The sequence below is a fragment of the Ranitomeya imitator genome, chromosome 3 (assembly GCF_032444005.1).
Source record: "Ranitomeya imitator isolate aRanImi1 chromosome 3, aRanImi1.pri, whole genome shotgun sequence".
Classification (NCBI taxonomy): Eukaryota; Metazoa; Chordata; class Amphibia; order Anura; family Dendrobatidae; genus Ranitomeya; species Ranitomeya imitator.
Genome location: NC_091284.1, coordinates 260,459,336 through 260,479,493, shown reverse-complemented (window position 1 = coordinate 260,479,493; position 20,158 = coordinate 260,459,336). Strand labels below are relative to the sequence as shown.

Here is a 20,158-nt window from a genome sequence, read left to right as displayed (position 1 = left end):
AGAGCAGGGATAAACAATTTGGAGCACTTCAGTTTTTTTTTAAACTGGTATTGCCCTCATCCCCTGACAGACAGTTGTACTTTCACATTAGCTGCAGTGTTGCAGGTAACAGAGCCCCAGCCAAGGCTGGGTTTCGCTATTTAGCTATTAGATATTATAGAGGCAAAACTATGATCTTATATGCATCTTGCTTCTTTTGAGGCATCCAATGATTTTACTTGTAATGGCATCAGCTGATTGGCGCTAAGTACCGGGCTAAATATTGACCCCTTTGGTAGCCATGATCCAGACTAAAATTTACCTGATTGACAAGGTGTCTAAAAAGGAGAGACTTGACGGATCCAGATATTTCTAGGTGTTCTGTTCTTTGGATGAAAGAAAAAAATGTTGAGAGTGCAGATGACATGAGATAAAGTCACAAAACTATCAAAAATGATGCTTCAAAATTGCTATCAAGTTTATTTTGAAAAAAGAAAACGTTTCCATTAAACAAGCAGACAAGTATAGAATGAACACAAAAGACAAACACAGAACACAATGGCACAAGGCTATAATTTAATTACTATAAATTGAAATGTTTGGCAGGAGGCGGTTTGTCACCAACAATAAGCCAAAATACCTAATGGGCCAAGGTCATTAACGTATCAACAAGAAGATCAAAAATGATGTCATATTGTCCAATGAGACCTCAGCAACTCTTGGATGGCCAGAATGATATATTAGACAACATTAGGTCATATTCCTATTACATGAGAAACATTAGGTAGTATCCTATTACATGAGCTATAATGTACTTTAAAATACAAGGTGATCAAAACAAATATTTTTTTCTGTTTTACTATTTACTTTTCTATGCAGTATTTCTTCATACTTGGTAATGTTTCATGTCAGTACATAAAAAAATGTTGCTCCTTAACCATTTGACTCATTTGGAAGATAATAGTTGCAGGTAAGGATCTATTTTTCCTGACTGTTTAACATTTAAAAGTATTTACCATTGAAAAATACATCAAATAAATTAAAAATATAGTAAAAGAAAAACTGAATATAGAAAGGGACCTTAAAGTTAAAGAAAAAATAGTTGGAAAAATTTTCTGATAGTAAAATATTCTTAACTTGTTCCTCCTATTTTGTTAGGAATTAGGAAAAGTTGTTTTTAATTATTAGAAAACATAACACATATTTCTATGATATCCTAATATGTTTAGATTTGGCCTACATGCCAGTTTAATCATGGCAGGAGGACCACACATTAAAATGATGACGTCCTCAGCAGGTGGTGGGAGATGCTCTTCGATCATCTTCAAGTCAATAAAGCCCCTGCTGTATTCCCAGTCTAAACATAAGCACAGAATCAAAAAAGAAAAGGAAAGTTAGAAAATGGGCAGTAGAAGGTTCTGTAAGACTATGCATGGTTGGTCCTTTCATGGTCATAAAAATTTTGGAAACTTGCAGAAAATGGTATAACTAAATAGTGTGATAAATTAGTAGAAATAGTAGAAAGTAAGCCACATTAAAAAATATAAGCAAAGCTAAGGCAAAAATTAAAACTGCAGAATTTAAAGATAGTAGCCAATTTCTGCTTTACTTTTTCAATGGGACTTACAATACTTTGAAACGATTATGTAAGCACGAAGCTAAAACCTAGCAATGATCAGCCAACAAATGAATGATCAGCCTTTTGTTGATTGATTATATCTTTTAAGTGGGCCTAAAAATAATTGCTAGCAGCAATGGGTTATGGCTATGGGTTGAGCTAGATGGACTTAAAGTCTTCCTTCAACCTTAATAACTATGTTACTAGATCTCCACTTGTAAGCAGAATGTACGTTTGCAGTATTCAAACTGTATGGACACAGGGTAATTGTACTATTGATTGACATCCTCATACTGTGTTAATTTGTCTTTAGTTTAATTAATGTTTTATCACACTGTACTTACCTTCGGAAGCACTATCCACAGTAAACCAAAGCTTAAAGCGGGCTGAATGCTCATCCTTTAACCTTAAAAGATCATCACGAAGGAATATATCATCCTCTGACTAGAAGGAGACAAAATCATTGTTTTCTCATACTTTAGACACTATGCATTTGCCATTTTTTATTTATTTACAGTACTGTGTTTTAGGCCGGAATAGGTAAAAATGCTGCAAAGTAAGAATGCTTGCAATATTACAGGGTGGGCCATATATATGGATACACCTAAATAAAATGTGAATGGTTGGTGATATCAACTTCCTGTTTGTGGCATATTAGTATATGGGAGGGGGAAAACTTTTCAAGATGGGTGATGACCATGGCGGCCATTTTGAAGTCGGACATTTTGGATCCAACTTTATTTTTTTCCAATGGGAAGAGGGTCATGTGACACATCAAACTTATTGAGAATTTCACACAAAAAAAATGCTTGATTTTAAAGTAACTTTATTCTTTCATGAGTTATTTACAAGTTTCTCTTTGTTTACAGCTATTGACATGTCGCAGAGGTTAACACGTGAGGAGAGGATAGAAATTGTGTTGATGTCTGGTGAACGCAGAATGGGCAAAGCAAAAATTGGAACAGGACCCTCAGTTTTAACAGGACATTATGTTAAGTGATGAGGCAAACTTTTTTGTGGCCTATTTATATGGATACACCTAAATAACATGGGAATGGTGACAATTTTCTTGCGTAGGGTGTCTTGTATTGAAATCTGCTGCAATGACCCGGGTACTGTGTTCACCAGACATCAACACAATTTCTATCCACTCCTCACATGCTAACCTCTGCGACATGTCAATGGCTGTAAACAAAGAGAAACTTGTAAATAACTCATGAAAGAATAAAGTTACATTAAAACCGAGCAAACCATTGTTTTTCTTGTGAAATCTAATATATAAAGCTGAATGTGTGTGTCTGTATGTATGTGTGTATGTCCGGGATTGGCATCTGCACCATCGCAGCTACAGCCACAAAATATGCACAGTCACACGTCTGGACCCCAAGAGCGTCATAGGCTATGTTGTGAGGTGAAATTTTAACCCCGCGCATTCCAATTCAACAAACAATTTTGCCCCTATCTACATAATGGTGAAAAAGTGAAAGGAAAAATGTGTTGGAGGCAAATTGACAGCTGCCAGATGTGAACAAGGGAACTTAAAGAGTGAGAGCGATGGCGCCAAAAAGTATATACCGTACAGTTGCTAAGGTGAGGCCCCGACCTGGGATACTCACCACACATGGGGATATGAACACACACAAAATGCGCCACACACTACCACGTGCTTGAACACATATACCACCCTCAGCACACATTTCACCACACATACACCAACCTCACCACATAAAAGTCGAAACACAAAAGTCGCCGCTCAAAACTCACCCTGCGCAAAACTCACCACATGCAAAACTAGGCTCACGCAAAACTCGCCACATGTGCAAAACTCATCTCATGGAAAACTCGCCACACGCAAAACTTGCACACACAGAAAAATTGCCACATGCACAAAAGTTGCAACACATGCAAAAGTTGCCTCACACAAAACTTGCACATACTCAAAACGCACCACACATAAAACTCGCCATGCGCAAAACTCGCCATGCGCAAAACTTGCTGCACACAACTTGCTGCACTAACCTGTCACAGACAACTCGACACACAAAAAGTTGCTACACGCATGTCGCCACACAAAACTCATCTCACAAAAGTCGCTACATGTATGTCGCCACACGCAACTCAACACACACAACTTGACACATGAAACTCACATGTACTATATACAGAAGGAGATGACTTACAGGTATATACTATATACAGGAGGAGATGACACACGTATATACTATATACTGGAGGAGATGATATACAGGTATATACTATATAAAAGAGATGACACACATGTATATAGAGGAGGAGATGACATACAGCAGGTATATACTATATACAGGGGAGATGACATACAGGTATATAGTATATACAGGAGATGACATACAGGTATACACTATATATAGGAGGAGATGACATACAGGTATATAGTATATACAGAAGAGATGACATACAGGTATATACTATATACAGGAGGAGATGACACATAGGTACATACAATATACAGGAGGAGATGACATACAGCAGGTATATACTATTTACAGGGGAGATGACATACAGGTATATACTATATACAGGAGATGACATACAGGTGTATACTATATATAAGGGAGATGACAAACATGTATATACTGAGGGGAAAATGAGAGCTGTGAGGTGAAAATGATGGGTGTGAGGTGAAAATGAAAAGGTGTGAGTGCAAAATGAGAGGAGTGAGGGAAAATAGTGGACTGATCGGAAAATGACAGATGTGTGTTAGGACTCGAGTTCCCGCTTCTGCACAGGGGGAATCTCGAGCCATCTCCGCTGCGGTCTCCCATTCTTATCCAGCCGCAGTGGAGTCTGCTCAGCAGGGACGTCGGTCCTAGCGTCTTGCTCAGTCTCACTCTGTACAGAGAGTTACTGCTGCTTCTTCAGCTTCTGCCATTAATGCCAGTGCTGGTCAGCAGCGAGCGGACTTCTCTGGGACTAAGTCCTTGTCTGCACACACTGAGCATGCCCAGGGCAAGATCTCCCGTTGGAGATCGAGGGTCATGTGCTCAGGCTCTGCAGCACATTCCATTGGTCCTCTTGGCAGGTCTTGGAAGGGCAAAGTTTCTGTGGCCACTTCCTGTGCTGCAACTATATAAACTGCGCATGACCGCACGGCCATGCGCTAGTGTACATTTGCATACGTGTGTTTGTTGTGAGTGCAAGTCGTCCTTGGATACCCCTTCCCTATTGAATGTCTGTTCGCGGAAGGTGTATGGTTGCTATCTAGCGCCCGACTTAGCCTACAGCACGAATCACACATTACAGCGTCCAGTTGCTGTGACCGCCAGTACGGCGCCGTGCACTTCCTCTGTGCTTTCCTTACCCAAGCCTGGGTGGTTAGTGGCATTCGTCAGTGCGGCACCGCATGCACTCTTGTGCCTTAATATTGTTATTTAGCTTCCTTACACACCCAGTTGCGGTATTGTGCCAGCAAGGGTCTAATCGGACTTCAATCCTAGTTGGGGTTGAGTTCGCTGACTACTTGCTCGCGCTCTATGTGCGGTACCGCGATCCTGTGACGCAACAGGATCGCTTCCTTCACGCTGGGTGAAGTTTAACCCACGTGTGTATACTTATGAGTACCGCCATATAGTCCGTCATTACTTGGCAGCAGGTTCCATCTCTGCACGGTGGACCCCGGGCTGCGAACGCACCATACTCTATCTGTCTTATTATTTGGTGCGTTCCGCTAGCCCTAACATTACACTAGCGCCAGGGTCTGGCTAGTAATGACGGACAAACAGCAATCCTTGCGGTATATCCAGCAGCTGGAGGGTAGGTTGGCGGCTCTTGAGAGCGCAACCTCAGCTGTGGATGTTACCGCAGTTGCTGTACAGGCTGCTAGCGTGGCTGCAGCAACCCTGTCCATTGCCACCCCTGCTCCGACATTTTCTCGCCTCCCGCTGCCAGAAAAATTTTCTGGTGATAGCAAATTTTGTAGGGGATTTGTGAGTCAGTGCTCTATTCACCTTGAGCTCCTGGCTGCACGTTTTCCCACAGAGCGGGCTAAGGTGGGATTTATAGTGTCTCTCTTGTCGGACAGGGCGTTGGAATGGGCTACGCCGCTGTGGGAGCGTGGCGATCATGTGGTGCAGAGTGCTCCGCTGTTTCTGAGCACTCTGAAACAGGTCTTTTTAGGACCTCAAGTCACCCATGATACTGCGCTCCAACTGCTGGCATTAACTCAGGGTGAGTCCTTGGTCAGTCATTTTGCCGTCCAATTCCGCACTTTAGCTTCTGAGCTGGATTGGTCGGATAAAGCTCTTATCCCCATATTTTAGAGGGGTCTGGCTGACCACGTAAAGGACGCTCTGGCCACTATGGAGATTCCTGCCACACTGGAGGAGTTAATAACTGTCTCCACTCGAATTGACCTCCGTTTTAACGAGCGGAGGTTAGAGCGAGCCCAGTGTAGGCAGAGGTTTCGGCTGGCTCCTACCTTCGCCAAACCTCTGGAATCTCCGGTCCTGGTTCCTGAGTCACATGAGGCCAGGGAAGTGTCACAAGCGGGATCTAAGTCCTGGACCGCTTTTGCACTCAAGGTCTGTCATGTTTGCCAGCAGTCAGGACATCTAGCCACCAGATGTTCTCAGCAGTCGAGGAAACGTCAGCGTCTAGTGGTAGTAGGTGGAGGTACACTAGACACGGCGACGTTTGCCTCTAAATTGTCCTTTAAGGGGACAATTACTATAGGATCATTCTCCCACTCGGTAGAGCTCTGCGTGGATTCTGGGGCGGAGGGCAATTTTATGTCTTCTGCCTTCTCCCAACGTCACGCAATACCCCTGGTTATGCTAGCTTAACCAGTAACGGTACGAGTGGTGAATGGGTCGACACTGCCCTCACAGATAACACACCAGACCATCCCTTTTACTCTGTCCATGTCGCCATCTCATCAGGAGATTATATCTCTGCTCGTCATTCCTGAGGGAATTGATGAGGTCCTGTTGGGAATACCTTGGCTACGGTACCACTCTCCTCATATCGAGTGGTCCTCTGGCAGAATCCTGGGATGGGGCGAATCTTGTGGGGGTAGGTGTCAAAGGGAGTGCGTTCAGGTTGCTACTACAGAGGTACCCGCAGATCTTTCCTCTCTCCCCAAGCAGTATTGGTCTTATGCAGACGTGTTCTCCAAAAAGGCGGCGGAGATCCTTCCGCCCCATCGCCCCTATGACTGTCCTATTGATCTCTTGCCTGGTGCTGAGCCTCCCCGGGGTCGAGTCTATCCGCTATCTCTCCCGGAAACGGAGGCAATGTCACAGTACATCCAGGAAAATCTGGCAAGAGGATTCATTAGGAAGTCAGTGTCATCTGCTGGGGCAGGGTTCTTCTTCATGCAGAAGAAGAATGGGGAATTGCGTCCATGCATAGACTACAGGGGTCTTAATGCCATCACCGTTAAAAATAAGTATCCTTTGCCCTTGATATCTGAGCTCTTCGATAGGCTTCGGGGAGCAAGGGTATTTACTAAATTAGATCTGAGGGGTGCTTACAACCTGATTCGCATCCGTGAGGGGGACGAATGGAAGACGGCTTTTAACACCAGGGATGGGCACTATGAATATCTGGTGATGCCCTTCGGGCTCTGTAATGCCCCAGCCGTTTTCCAAGACTTTGTGAACGATATCTTCCGGTATATATGCTTTCCACCTCGGTCGTAGTCTATCTGGATGATATTCTCATCTACTCTCCAGATATTGACTCCCACCGGAGAGATGTTTGCAAAGTCTTCGACCTCCTACGGGCAAACTCCCTCTATGCCACGTTGGAGAAGTGTATGTTTGAGCAGGAGTCCTTACCTTTCCTAGGCTACATCATCTCTGCCCAGGGATTGGCTATGAATCCTGCCAAACTACAGGCTGTGATGAACTGGCAGGAACCCCATTCTCTTAAAGCGGTGCAGCGCTTTATGGGGTTCATTAATTATTATCGCCAGTTCATTCCGCACTTCTCAACTTTGGTAGCTCCCTTGGTTGCCCTCACCAAGAAGGGGGCGAATCCCAAATTGTGGTCTGAGGAGGTCTCCAAGGCCTTTAACTCTATAAAGTCACACTTCGCTAGCGCTCCCATCCTACATCGCCCCGATGTTGATAAGCCATTTATCATGGAGGTGGATGCCTCTTCTGTTGGTGCTGGAGCAGTCCTCTTCCAAAAGGATGCTCAAGGTCGGAAGCATCCTTGCTTATTTTTCTCCAAGACCTTCTCACCAGCAGAGAGGAATTATTCCATCGGGGACAGGGAGTTGCTAGCCATGAAGTTGGCTTTCTCGGAGTGGAGACATCTCTTGGAGGGAGGACGTTTTCCCTTCCAAGTCTTCACAGACCATAAAAATTTGGTGTACCTGCAGACAGCCCAGCGGTTGAATTCTCGCCAGGCCAGATGGTCCTTATTCTTCTCCCGGTTTCATTTCACCCTCCATTTTCTTTCTGGGGAGAAGAACATTCGGGCCGATGCTCTCTCTCGCTCCGTTGTGTCATCTGCGGAGGAGGAGGAGGAGCCTCGGCTTATTGTCCCCACCGAGAGCTTGAGAACTGTGGCCCCGGTTTCGCTAGAGTCTGTGCATCCGGGCAAGACTTTTGTACCATCCAGTTTGCGACCGGAGGTTCTCTCTTGGGCACACTCGTCCAGGGTGGGTGGACATTTTGGTACCAAAAGGACATCTGAGTTACTGGCGAGGACATACTGGTGGCCGCATATGGCTCGTGATGTCGCAGAGTATGTTCGGGCGTGTGTCTCTTGCGCCAAGAACAAGACTCCTCGGCAACGGCCAGCTGGTTTGCTTTATCCTCTGCCGGTGGCGGACAGGCCCTGGGAGATGGTCGGGATGGACTTTGTGGTGGGCTTACCCAAGTCTCGTAACTGCACCATTATCTGGGTGATCACCGACCATTTTTCCAAAATGGTGCACTTGGTGCCTCTTCCACGGCTACCTTCTGCACGGGCGTTGGCTGTCTTGTTCGTCAAGCATATCTTTCGCCTACACGGTATGCCAGACAAAATTGTTAGTGACCGGGGTCCCCAGTTTGCGTCTCGATTCTGGAGAGAGCTTTGTCGTCTACTCAGTATTGAGTTGAATCTCTCTTCGGCATATCATCCCGAGACGAATGGGTTGGTAGAGAGGGCCAACCAGACCTTGGTCACATATTTACGACATTTTGTTTCTGCCAGGCAGGATGACTGGGCATCCTTGCTACCGTGGGCAGAGTTTGCACTTAACAATGCCAAGGTGAACGCTATTTTGGGGTGCAAGGTGGTACGCGGCAAAAAGTTCTATCTGGTGGATTGGAAGGGTTATGGCCCAGAGGACAGGTCATGGGAGCCTGCTGAAAACATTCAGGCCCCACAGCTCATTGCTGCCTTCGAGCGTAGCGAGGCCCAAGGAGGGGGGGGCCCTAGGAGGGGGGGGGTAATGTTAGGTCTCGAGTTCCCGCTTCTGCACAGGGGGAATCTCGAGCCATCTCCGCTGCGGTCTCCCATTCTTATCCAGCCGCAGTGGAGTCTGCTCAGCAGGGACGTCGGTCCCAGCGTCTTGCTCAGTCTCACTCTGTACAGAGAGTTACTGCTGCTTCTTCAGCTTCTGCCATTAAAGCCAGTGCTGGTCAGCAGCGAGCGGACTTCTCTGGGACTAAGTCCTTGTCTGCACACACTGAGCATGCCCAGGGCAAGATCTCCCGTTGGAGATCGAGGGTCATGTGCTCAGGCTCTGCAGCACATTCCATTGGTCCTCTTGGCAGGTCTTGGAAGGGCAAAGTTTCTGTGGCCACTTCCTGTGCTGCAACTATATAAACTGCGCATGACCGCACAGCCATACGCTAGTGTACATTTGCATACGTGTGTTTGTTGTGAGTGCAAGTCGTCCTTGGATACCCCTTCCCTATTGAATGTCTGTTCGCGGAAGGTGTATGGTTGCTATCTAGCGCCCGACTTAGCCTACAGCACGAATCACACATTACAGCGTCCAGTTGCTGTGACCGCCAGTACGGCGCCGTGCACTTCCTCTGTGCTTTCCTTACCCAAGCCTGGGTGGTTAGTGGCGTTCGTCAGTGCGGCACCGCATGCACTCTTGTGCCTTAATATTGTTATTTAGCTTCCTTACACACCCAGTTGCGGTGTTGTGCCAGCAAGGGTCTAATCGGACTTCAATCCTAGTTGGGGTTGAGTTCGCTGACTACTTGCTCGCGCTCTATGTGCGGTACCGCGATCCTGTGACGCAACAGGATCGCTTCCTTCACGCTGGGTGAAGTTTAACCCACGTGTGTATACTTATGAGTACCGCCATATAGTCCGTCATTACTTGGCAGCAGGTTCCATCTCTGCACGGTGGACCCCGGGCTGCGAACGCACCATACTCTATCTGTCTTATTATTTGGTGCGTTCCGCTAGCCTTAACAATGTGAGGTCGAAATGACAAGTGTTAGGGGGGAATGAGAGGAGTGAGGGGGAAAATAAGAAGAGTGAGGGGGAAAATGAGAGGTGTAAGGGAGAAAATGAGAGATGTGAGGGGGAAAATGAGAGGCGTGATGGGAAAATAAGAGAAGTGAGGTGCTATAACTAACTACAGATATTTACTATGCCCAGGCAACGCCGGGCTCTTCAGCTAGTTCTCAATAAATTTGATGTGTCACATAGCCTTCTTCCCATTGGAAAAAATAAAGTTAGATCCAAAATTGCCGACTTCAAAATGGCCACCATGGTCACCCCCCACCCACCCCCTCCCATATACTAATGTGCCACAAACAGGAATTTGATATCACCAACCATTAACATTTTATTTAGGTGTATCCATATATATGGCCCACCCTGTAGAAGTGTTAATAGTTTATTTTTATCAATTCAATTGCGAAGTGAATGAACAAAAGAAAAATCTAAATTAAATCATTATTTAGTGTGACCACTCTTTTGCCTTTGGCGGAGTCACACTAGCGTATAATACGGACAATGCTATGCGAGAAATCATCGCATAGCACTTGCACCATTGTTAATCTATGGGGAAGCTCAAATCACCATTTTTTCTCGGGTGTATTCTACGTGCGAGTGAAATCGCAGCATGCTGTGTGTGATCTTATGCCTATATCGGCTGAGTCTCGCTAATGCAATTCTATGGGTGCGAGAAAAAATCGGGCACCAATCCGTGTGACTTGTGAGAAATACACACACATTTTCAAAAAGGAAATGCAGTGAGAAATGTAAAGCCATACGCATGTCATACGCATGCCATACGGATATGTAGATGTGAGGAAATCGCATCATCGCATTGCAAACGGATTACACATGGTTGGCCATACGGAGAACACTTGTGCGACTCTCGGCCGAGAGAATCGGACTGATTTTTTATACGGTAAGTGTGACGCTTCAAAACAGAATCAAAGCAACAATTCTTCTAGACAAACTTGTACAGTTTTTGAAGGAACTCGGCAGCGAGGATATTCCAAACAACTTGGAGAACTGACTATAGATATTCTGTGGATATTGGCTTCTGTCTCTTCCTGTAATCCTGGACTGACTTGATGATGTTGAGATTACAGATCTGTTTGGACCATATAATCACTTCCAGGACTCCTTGCTCTTGTTTATACTGAAGATACCTCTTAGTTAAATTGGCTGTATGTTTGGACTCCTCCTTCTGCTAAATAAATTTGGAGCTAGACACCTCCTGGATGATATTGAATGATTAGTATCTTACTTAACTTTTCAGCATTGAGGACTCCAAGCAAAGGGAAACTTTGAGCACCGTTGATGCAGGGGTCAACCAAGGAAACTTCATAATTGAGTCTTTCTTGTATTACTTAAAGAGACAGAAGGTCTGTTGTGGGGTCTCCAAGATGTTTGGAACATCGTTCCTGCTGAGTTGCTTCAAAAAACTATGTGTGAATGTAGCTAGAAGAATCCATGCTCTGATACTGTTTTTAAGACAAAGAATGGCGACACCAAATATTGATTTGATTTAGGTTCTACTTTTGTTCGTTCACTTTGCATTTCATTAATTGATAAAAATAAACTACCATTTTTATTTTTGAAAGCATGCTAACTTTGCAGCATTTTCCCATATCTCCCTAGAACTTTTGCACACTACTATAAATGTTTCCCACTTATTTTGTAAAGCCACAAAATAAAGGTTACACCAGAAATCATTAACTTGGAATACCCAGTATGAAAATTTAATTAAAGTTTATTTTTATTTATTATTATAGCGTCATTTATTCTATGGTGCTTTACATTTGAGATTGTGGCATAATGACAGTAAAATTAAGTAGTAAAAGTTCAGTTGCATTTGCTGTTCTTAATATGACATGACTTGTTAGGGAAGTAGTTGTTGAGAGGATAAGATGTTGACATTGTCAGACATAAAGGTTACTATGACATACCAGACATACCAGGCAAGGTATACAAGAAATGAAAAAAGCAAGGTCTGCCAGTCCAGCAATCAGCATTCTAACTGAATCTTATTGTGGCAGTAGTAGATAAAATGAGAATAAAGCATGTACGTAAATATAAGGCCTCATTTACACATCTGATTTTTTTTGCTGGCTAAAAGAAGAAAATGTACCACAAATTGCTATATAATTTCTCCTGAGTGCGCCTACCCTATAAGTGGTTGGAAACAATTTTTCTGCACAGTGCAAAACTCAACAGGGAAGTGAATCACCCGCCAGGGCCGTGGGGTACTCGGTACCGGGTCCAGTGGTGTTCACAGGGGGATGTCACGGTGGCTGCGACCTGGTCAATGGCCCTGGGCACTCATGTAAAAGGGAAAGGTCTTTAAAGGGAATTAAGTTTGTGTTCGTGATGCCACCTGTGGTATTCTGTCAGTGGGGACCAACGCTGCTTTAAGGGGTCCTCTGGGGTGATGTTATGGCAGCTAGATGGTATAACTTCCCACAGGTGAAGTATATCCCCAGGGCTCCCGGTGTGTAGATGGAAGATGGTGAGGAGTGCAGTAAAGAAGGAGGACACAGGTTTGCAGTCTCTTTACCTTGGTTTACTGAAGACTTCAGCATCCGCAGTCCAGAGCACCAGATCACAGTGCAGTCAGGGTCTGGCCGGCTTGAAGGCAAGTTAGGAGTCCCTTTACACAGGTGGAAATCAAAAGCCTTCCTCTAGCGTAGCGGTGGTGTAGTCCCTTACGGCTTAAAGCTCCACATAAGGTCCTCACAGATGTTATCTCTCTCTCTGTCCCCCGGATAGGATAGGACATAACCCGTATGACTGGTGGCTTGAGGCTGTTTATAGGGACTCTAGCACGCCCTGGCCTCTGAGGGGTGCCACCGTGCTTCCTGGGCATTAGGTCGGACAGGTAACTTGGAGTTCAGCGGTCCTGCCGGTCTCTGATGTAAGTCATAGAGGTCAGTACAACTTCAGTGTTCCGGCTACCGGTCTCTGCGCCTCAGAAGGAGGCAGCCTGCTATGGCTGGTCTCCCCCTGATGTCCTCTCCTGTGCTTTGCTCTCCTGCACGTTCACTGCAATCAATCCGGCTTTCTAAATGTCTCACCGGGAACTGCTACACAGCTTCGTAAACCCTTCTGCTGCCTCAGACTGATCCAATCTCCTGACTGGACCTTTCTGGAACGATCTCACTTTTCATACAGACTACCAGTTTTATGTATATGGGGAGTCACCTAGCAAGTAGGATCAAAAGCTCCCCCAGGTGGCCTGGAGTGTGACTATGTTGCATGTTTGTGGTACCTGGTTGCAGTTATCCCTTCTTGCCCTCAAGCGTAACATCACTCTCCCCGTGAGGAAAGCAATGCTATTGTGATGACCAGGACCCTGGAGTGCCACAGAAGGAGCGCGATATTGAAGTTCAGATTTTGCAGGAATGGATGGACGTTGCCATATCACATTAGGAGTAGAGATGAGCAAACTTGTTTTGAAAACGTTCGTCAATCTCAAATTCGGCACGAATATAGCACATTCGGATTCATGTTTGGTTTCCTGAGCATTTTTCTGACAAAATTATGTCACAATTCAGTGATCACATTTCTATTAATGCTTTTGTTAGAATTTTGGCTAGGATAGTGGTTCTGTATAATGAGAGGGGGGACATGCTTTATAAGGGGCTGGGTTGTGTATAGGTCAGTGGATCAGAGAAGTGTAATTAAATTTTTTTTAATAATGTGTGTACATTCCTGCAGCTGATCAAACCATCCACAACATCATGACACAAGGGCTTCTGTAATTGGCTGCCAAAGTCACATGTCGCTCTCCATATAAAAAGTGAAGATGTTGTTTTTCAGTGTAACAGCGCACAGAGGCCACTCCTGCAAGTTATGTAGTATCCTTTCCTGTGTGAAATCGACCATTCCAGCATCTGCTAATATATAGAAAGCAATGGAACTCTCAATGTTTTTGAATGGTTTTCGAATGCTGCTCCGATGTAAAAAAAGGAGACAAGAAAAATAGCAAATTTTGGCACACAAAAATAGATTCTTTGGATTTATTTATTTTTATATTGATAAGGTAGAAATCAGCTGAGTTAGTTCCAAATGTATACAGATATAGTAGGTTCAATGTTTCAGCCTATCATGGCCATTTTCAAGAAATATCTGTGGAGAGTTGGATCGCAGGGTACTAGGGTCTAGAGTCCATGTTGTGCTAATAGTGTTGTGCAGACAGGAGTCTACATTTCCTACTCAAAATCATTTGGGCTAATACTGTGTTGCAACCAGGACTCAGGATGTCCCATTTGCTAATCAAAATTGTTAGGGCTAATATTGGGGTGTAGCCAGGAGGCAACTGTTGTGAATTCTGCTTTTGGGTTCCCTCCAGTGGTTGTAGGTGGGGGAATGCAGTTGTCCCTGAGTTGCAGTCCTGGCCAGGTGTATCTGCTGATTGCAGTTCTGACTGGGATATTTAGGTGTGCAGGATTCATTAGTCCTTGCCAGTTGTCCATGGTTCTGGGAGGATTTGGATCTTTGTCTGGTTCCTCCTGCCTTGCTGCCAATTCAGCAAAGATAAGTGTCTGGATTTTGTTCCTGTGGCACACATGCTGTGTGCTTAATAATTCTGTGCTATTCATTTGTTTTCTCTTGTCCAGCTTAGATTGGGTCAGTGTTTTCTCAGTCTTGTTGGATTCTCTGGAGTTGCAGATATACGCTCCACATCTTTAGTTAGATGGTGGAATTTTTTGTATTTTCTGCTGTGGATATTTTTGGAAGGATTTTAATACTGACCGCTTAGTATTCTGTCCTATCCTTTCCTATTTTAGCTAGAGTGGCCTCTTTTGCTAAATCCTGTTTCCTGCCTGCGTGTGTCTTTTCCTCTACTACTCACAGTCAATATTTGTGGGGGGCTGCCTATCCTTTGGGGTTCTGCTCTGAGGCAAGGTAGATTTCCTATTTCCATCTATAGGGGTATTTAGTCCTCGGCTGTGTCGAGGTGTCTAGGATTTGTTAGGCACACCCCACGGCTACTTCTAGTTGCGGTGTTAAGTTCAGGATTTGCGGTCAGTATAGGTTCCACCAACTCAGAGAAAGTTCCATGCGGCTCCAAGGTCACCGGATCATAACAGGCACCATTTGCTAGTCAAAATCATTAGGACTAATATCAGGGTGCAGCCAGCTGGCCCCATTTGCTAGTCAAAATCATTAGGACTAATATCAGGGTGCAGGAGTTTCCATTTGCTTATCAAAATTGTTAGGGCTAATGTTATGATCTGGTGGCCTAGGAGCAGCATGAGACATACTCTGGAGAAGGTGGTACCTGTACTGACCGCAAACCCTGAACTTAGCAGCGCAACTAGAAGTAGCCGTGGGGGGTACCTAACACTCCCTAGACCCCTTGACACAGCCTAAGAACTAACTTCCCCTAAAGACAGAAACAGGAAACTTATCTTGCCTCAGAGAAAATCCCCAAAGGATAGACAGCCCCCCACAAATATTGACTGTGAGAGGAGAGGGAAATAACATACGCAGACATGAAATCAGGATTTAGCATAGGAGGCCATACTAGCTAAAGAGAAAGAATAGGACAGAGTACTATGCGGTCAGTATTAAAACACTAGAAAATATCCCCCACAGAAAATACAAATCACCACATCTGACTAAAGACATGGAGGGCATATCTGCATCTCCAGAGACACAGCTAGGCTGCAAAAAATCCTTCACTGACAAAGCTGGACTAGACTAAACATGAAAATGCACAGAGCTATAAGGTCCACAGCAGGTGGACAGCAAAAACAAAGCCAGAACTTATCTTTGTTGAAATGAACAGCAGAACAGAAGAGACCAGGTATGGATGTGAATCCTCCAAAAACAATGGACAACTGGCACTGACTAAAGGCTAAAGCAGGACTAAATAGCCCAGCCCAAATTGCAAAAAATAGAAACACCTGATAAATGCTGCGATCCAACTACCGCAGCACTACCACTCATAACCACCGGAGGGAGCCCAAGAGCAGAATTCACAACAGTACCCCCCTTGAGGAGGGGTCACCGAACCCTCACCAGAGCCCCCAGGCCGATCAGGACGAGCCAAATGAAAGGCACGAACCAAATCGTCAGCATGAACATCGGAGGCAACAACCCAAGAATTATCCTCCTGGCCATAACCCTTCCATTTGACCAGATACTGAAGCTTCCGCCTCGAAAAACGAGAATCCAAAATCTTCTCAAACACATACTCCAACTCCCTATCAATCAACACCGGGGCCGGAGGATCAACAGAGGGAACAACGAGCACTACATACTTCCGCAACAAAGATCTATGGAAAACATTATGGATGGAAAAAGAGGCTGGAAGGGCCAAACGAAAAGACACTGGATTGATAATCTCAGAAATCCTATAAGGACCAATAAACCGAGCCTTGAACTTAGGGGAAGAAACCTTCATAGGAACATGACGGGAAGACAACCAGACAAAATCCCCAACCCGAAGTCAGGAACCAACACACCGACGACAGTTAGCAAAACGCTGAGCCTCCTCCTGAGACAACACCAAATTGTCCACCACAGAAGCCCAAATCCGCTGCAGCCTGTCAACCACAGAATCCACACCAGGACAATCAGAAGGCTCAACCTGCCCTGAAGAAAAACGAGGATGAAAACCAAAATTACAAAAAAAAGGCGAAACCAAGGTAGCAGAACTTAGCCGATTATTAAGGGCAAACTCAGCCAATGGCAAGAAAGCCACCCAATCATCCTGATCAGCAGACACAAAGCATCTCAAATAAGTTTCCAAAGTCTGATTAGTTCCCTCGGTCCGGCCATTTGTCTGAGGATGAAATGCGGAAGAAAAAGACAAATCAATGCCCAGCCTAGCACAAAAGGCCCGCCAAAACCTAGAAACAAACTGGGAACCTCTATCGGACACAATATTCTCCGGAATGCCATGCAAACGAACCACATGCTGAAAAAACAACGGAACCAAATCAGAAGAGGAAGGCAATTTAGGCAAAGGTAACAAATGAACCATCTTAGAAAACCGGTCACAAACCACCCAGATAACCGACATCCTCTGGGAAACCGGAAGATCTGAAATAAAATCCATAGAAATATGCGTCCAAGGTCTCTCAGGAACCGGCAAAGGCAGAAGCAACCCACTAGCGTGGGAACAGCAAGGCTTAGCCCGCGCGCAAATCCCACAGGACTGCACAAAAGAACGCACATCCCGCGACAAGGAAGGCCACCAAAAGGACCTACCAACCAAATCTCTGGTACCAAAAATCCCAGGATGGCCAGCCAACACAGAACAATGAACCTCAGAAATCACTTTACTAGTCCATCTATCAGGAACAAACAGTTTCCCCACTGGACAGCGGTCAGGCTTATTAGCCTGAAATTCCTGAAGAACCCGTCGTAAATCAGGGGATATAGCAGAAAGAACCACCCCTTCCTTCAGAATGCCGACCGGCTCAAGAACCCCAGGGGAATCAGGAAAAAAACTCCTAGAGAGGGCATCCGCCTTAACATTCTTAGTACCAGGAAAGTACGAGACCACAAAATCAAAACGGGAGAAAAACAAGGACCATCGAGCCTGTCTAGGATTCAATCGTTTGGCAGACTTGAGGTAAATCAGATTCTTATGATCGGTCAGGACCACAATACGGTGCTTGGCCCCCTCAAGACAATGACGCCACTCCTCAAATGCCCACTTCATAGCCAACAACTCCCGATTGCCGACATCATAATTGCTTTCCGCAGGCGAAAACTTCCAAGAAAAGAAGGCACACAGTTTCATCAAGGAACCATCAGAATTCCTCTGAGACAAAACGGCCCCTGCCCCAATCTCAGACGCGTCAACCTCAACCTGAAATGGAAGAGAAACATCCGGCTGACTCAACACAGGGGCAGAAGTAAATCGGCGTTTAAGCTCCTGAAAGGCAGAAACAGCCGCAGAGGACCAATTCGTCACATCAGCGCTTTTCTTCGTCAAATCGGTCAGAGGTTTAACCACACTGGAGAAGTTAGCAATGAAACGACGATAAAAATTAGCAAAGCCCAAGAATTTCTGAAGGCTCTTCACAGATGTAGGCTGAAACCAATCATGAATGGCCTGAACCTTAACCGGATCCATTTCTATAGATGAGGGAGAAAAAATGAAGCCCAAAAAAGAAACCTTCTGCACTCCAAAGAGGCACTTCGACCCCTTCACAAACAAAGCATTATTACAGAGGATCTGAAATACCATCCTGACTTGTTTCACATGAGACTCCCAATCATCGGAAAAAATAAAAATATCATCCAAATATACAACCATGAATTTATCAAGATAACTCCGAAAGATATCATGCATGAAGGACTGGAACACAGATGGGGCATTAGAGAGTCCGAATGGCATCACAAGGTATTCAAAATGGCCTTCGGGCGTATTAAATGCAGTTTTCCATTCGTCACCCTGTTTAATACGAATAAGATTATATGCCCCTCGAAGGTCAATCTTAGTAAACCAGCTAGCCCCCTTAATCCTAGCAAACAAATCAGTAAGCAAGGGCAAAGGGTATTGAAATTTGACCGTGATCTTATTCAAGAGGCGATAATCAATACACGGTCTCAAGGAGCCATCCTTCTTGGCAACAAAAAAAAAACCTGCTCCCAATGGTGAAGAAGATGGCCGAATATGCCCCTTCTCCAAAGACTCTTTAATATAGCTCCCCATGGCGGCATGTTCTGGCACAGACAGGTTGAAAAGTCGACCCTTAGGGAACTTACAACCTGGAATCAAGTCAATAGCGCAATCATAGTCCCTATGTGGTGGAAGGGAACTGGATTTGGGCTGATCGAATACATCCTGGAAATCTGACAAAAACTCAGGAATTTCAGAAGAGGGGGAAGAGGAAATTGACATCAAAGGAACATGACCATGAACCCCCTGACAACCCCAACTAGTCACAGACATAGATTTCCAATCTAACACCGGATTATGTAGCTGTAACCATGGAAAACCCAGCACAATATCATCATGCAAATTATGCAACACCAGAAAACGACAATCTTCCTGATGGGCTGGCGCCATGCGCATGGTCAGCTGTGTCCAAAACTGAGGTTTATTTTTAGCCAACGGTGTAGCATCAATGCCCCTTAAAGGAATAGGGTTCTGCAAAGGTTGCAAGGGGAAACCACAACGTCTGGCAAATTCTAAGTCCATTAAATTCAGAGCGGCGCCTGAATCCACAAATGCCATGACAGAAAATGACGATAATGAGCAGATCAAGGTCACAGATAACAGAAATTTAGGTTGTACAGTACTGATGGTAACAGAACTAGCGATTCTCTTTGTACGCTTAGGGCAATAAGAAATAACATGAGCAGAATCGCCGCAGTAAAAACACAACCTATTCTGACACCTAAATCCTTGTCGTTCAGCTCTAGACAAAATCCTATCACACTGCATAGGCTCAGGGCTCCGCTCAGAGGACAACGCCACAGTGTGCACAACTCTGCACTCGCGCAAGCGCCGATCAATCTGAATCGCCAGAGACATAGAATCACTCAGACCAGCAGGCGTGGGGAACCCCACAATAACATCTTTAACGGATTCAGAAAGACCCTTTCTGAAAATTGCCGCCAAGGCATCCTCATTCCATTTAGTCAGTACAGACCATTTTCTAAATTTCTGGCAATACGATTCTGCCGCTTCTTGACCCTGACACAGGGCCAACAAGATCTTCTCAGCTTGATCCACAGAATTAGGCTCATCATACAATAACCCCAATGCTTGAAAGAAAGAATCAACATTAAGCAAAGCAGGATTGCCAGATTCCAGGGAAAATGCCCAATCCTGTGGGTCACCACGCAGCAGGGATATGATGATTTTAACCTGCTGAATGGGATCACCAGGGGACCGGGGTCTCAATGCAAAAAACAGTTTACAGTTATTTTTGAAAGTCAAAATTTGGATCTGTCACCAAAAAATAAATCAGGAGTAGGAATCCTAGGTTCTAAGGCAGGAGTCTGAATAATATAATCTGAAATACCTTGTACCCTAGCAGCAAGCTGATCCACCCGAGAAACTAACTCCTGAACATCCATGCTATTACTAGGTTCCGTAGCCACCCCGAGATTAAGAGGGAGGAAAAGACAAAACAGGCTAAGGAAAAAAAAATGGCT

The 20,158-nt window shown here is 44.9% G+C and overlaps 1 protein-coding gene across 1 annotated transcript in view; it reads right to left on the bottom strand.

Moving 5' to 3' along the window:
- Positions 1-434: 434 nt before the first annotated feature.
- The window catches only part of CYB5R1 (cytochrome b5 reductase 1), a 259,271-nt gene continuing 239,547 nt past the window's right edge, over positions 435-20,158 (bottom strand). The window contains exons 8-9 of the mRNA XM_069760121.1: positions 1,942-2,041; positions 435-1,336 (exon numbers count right to left, since the gene is read on the bottom strand). Of these exons, the coding sequence (XP_069616222.1) occupies positions 1,164-1,336; positions 1,942-2,041 (273 nt within the window). The 3' untranslated portion in view covers positions 435-1,163. The remainder of the gene's footprint in view (positions 1,337-1,941; positions 2,042-20,158) is intronic.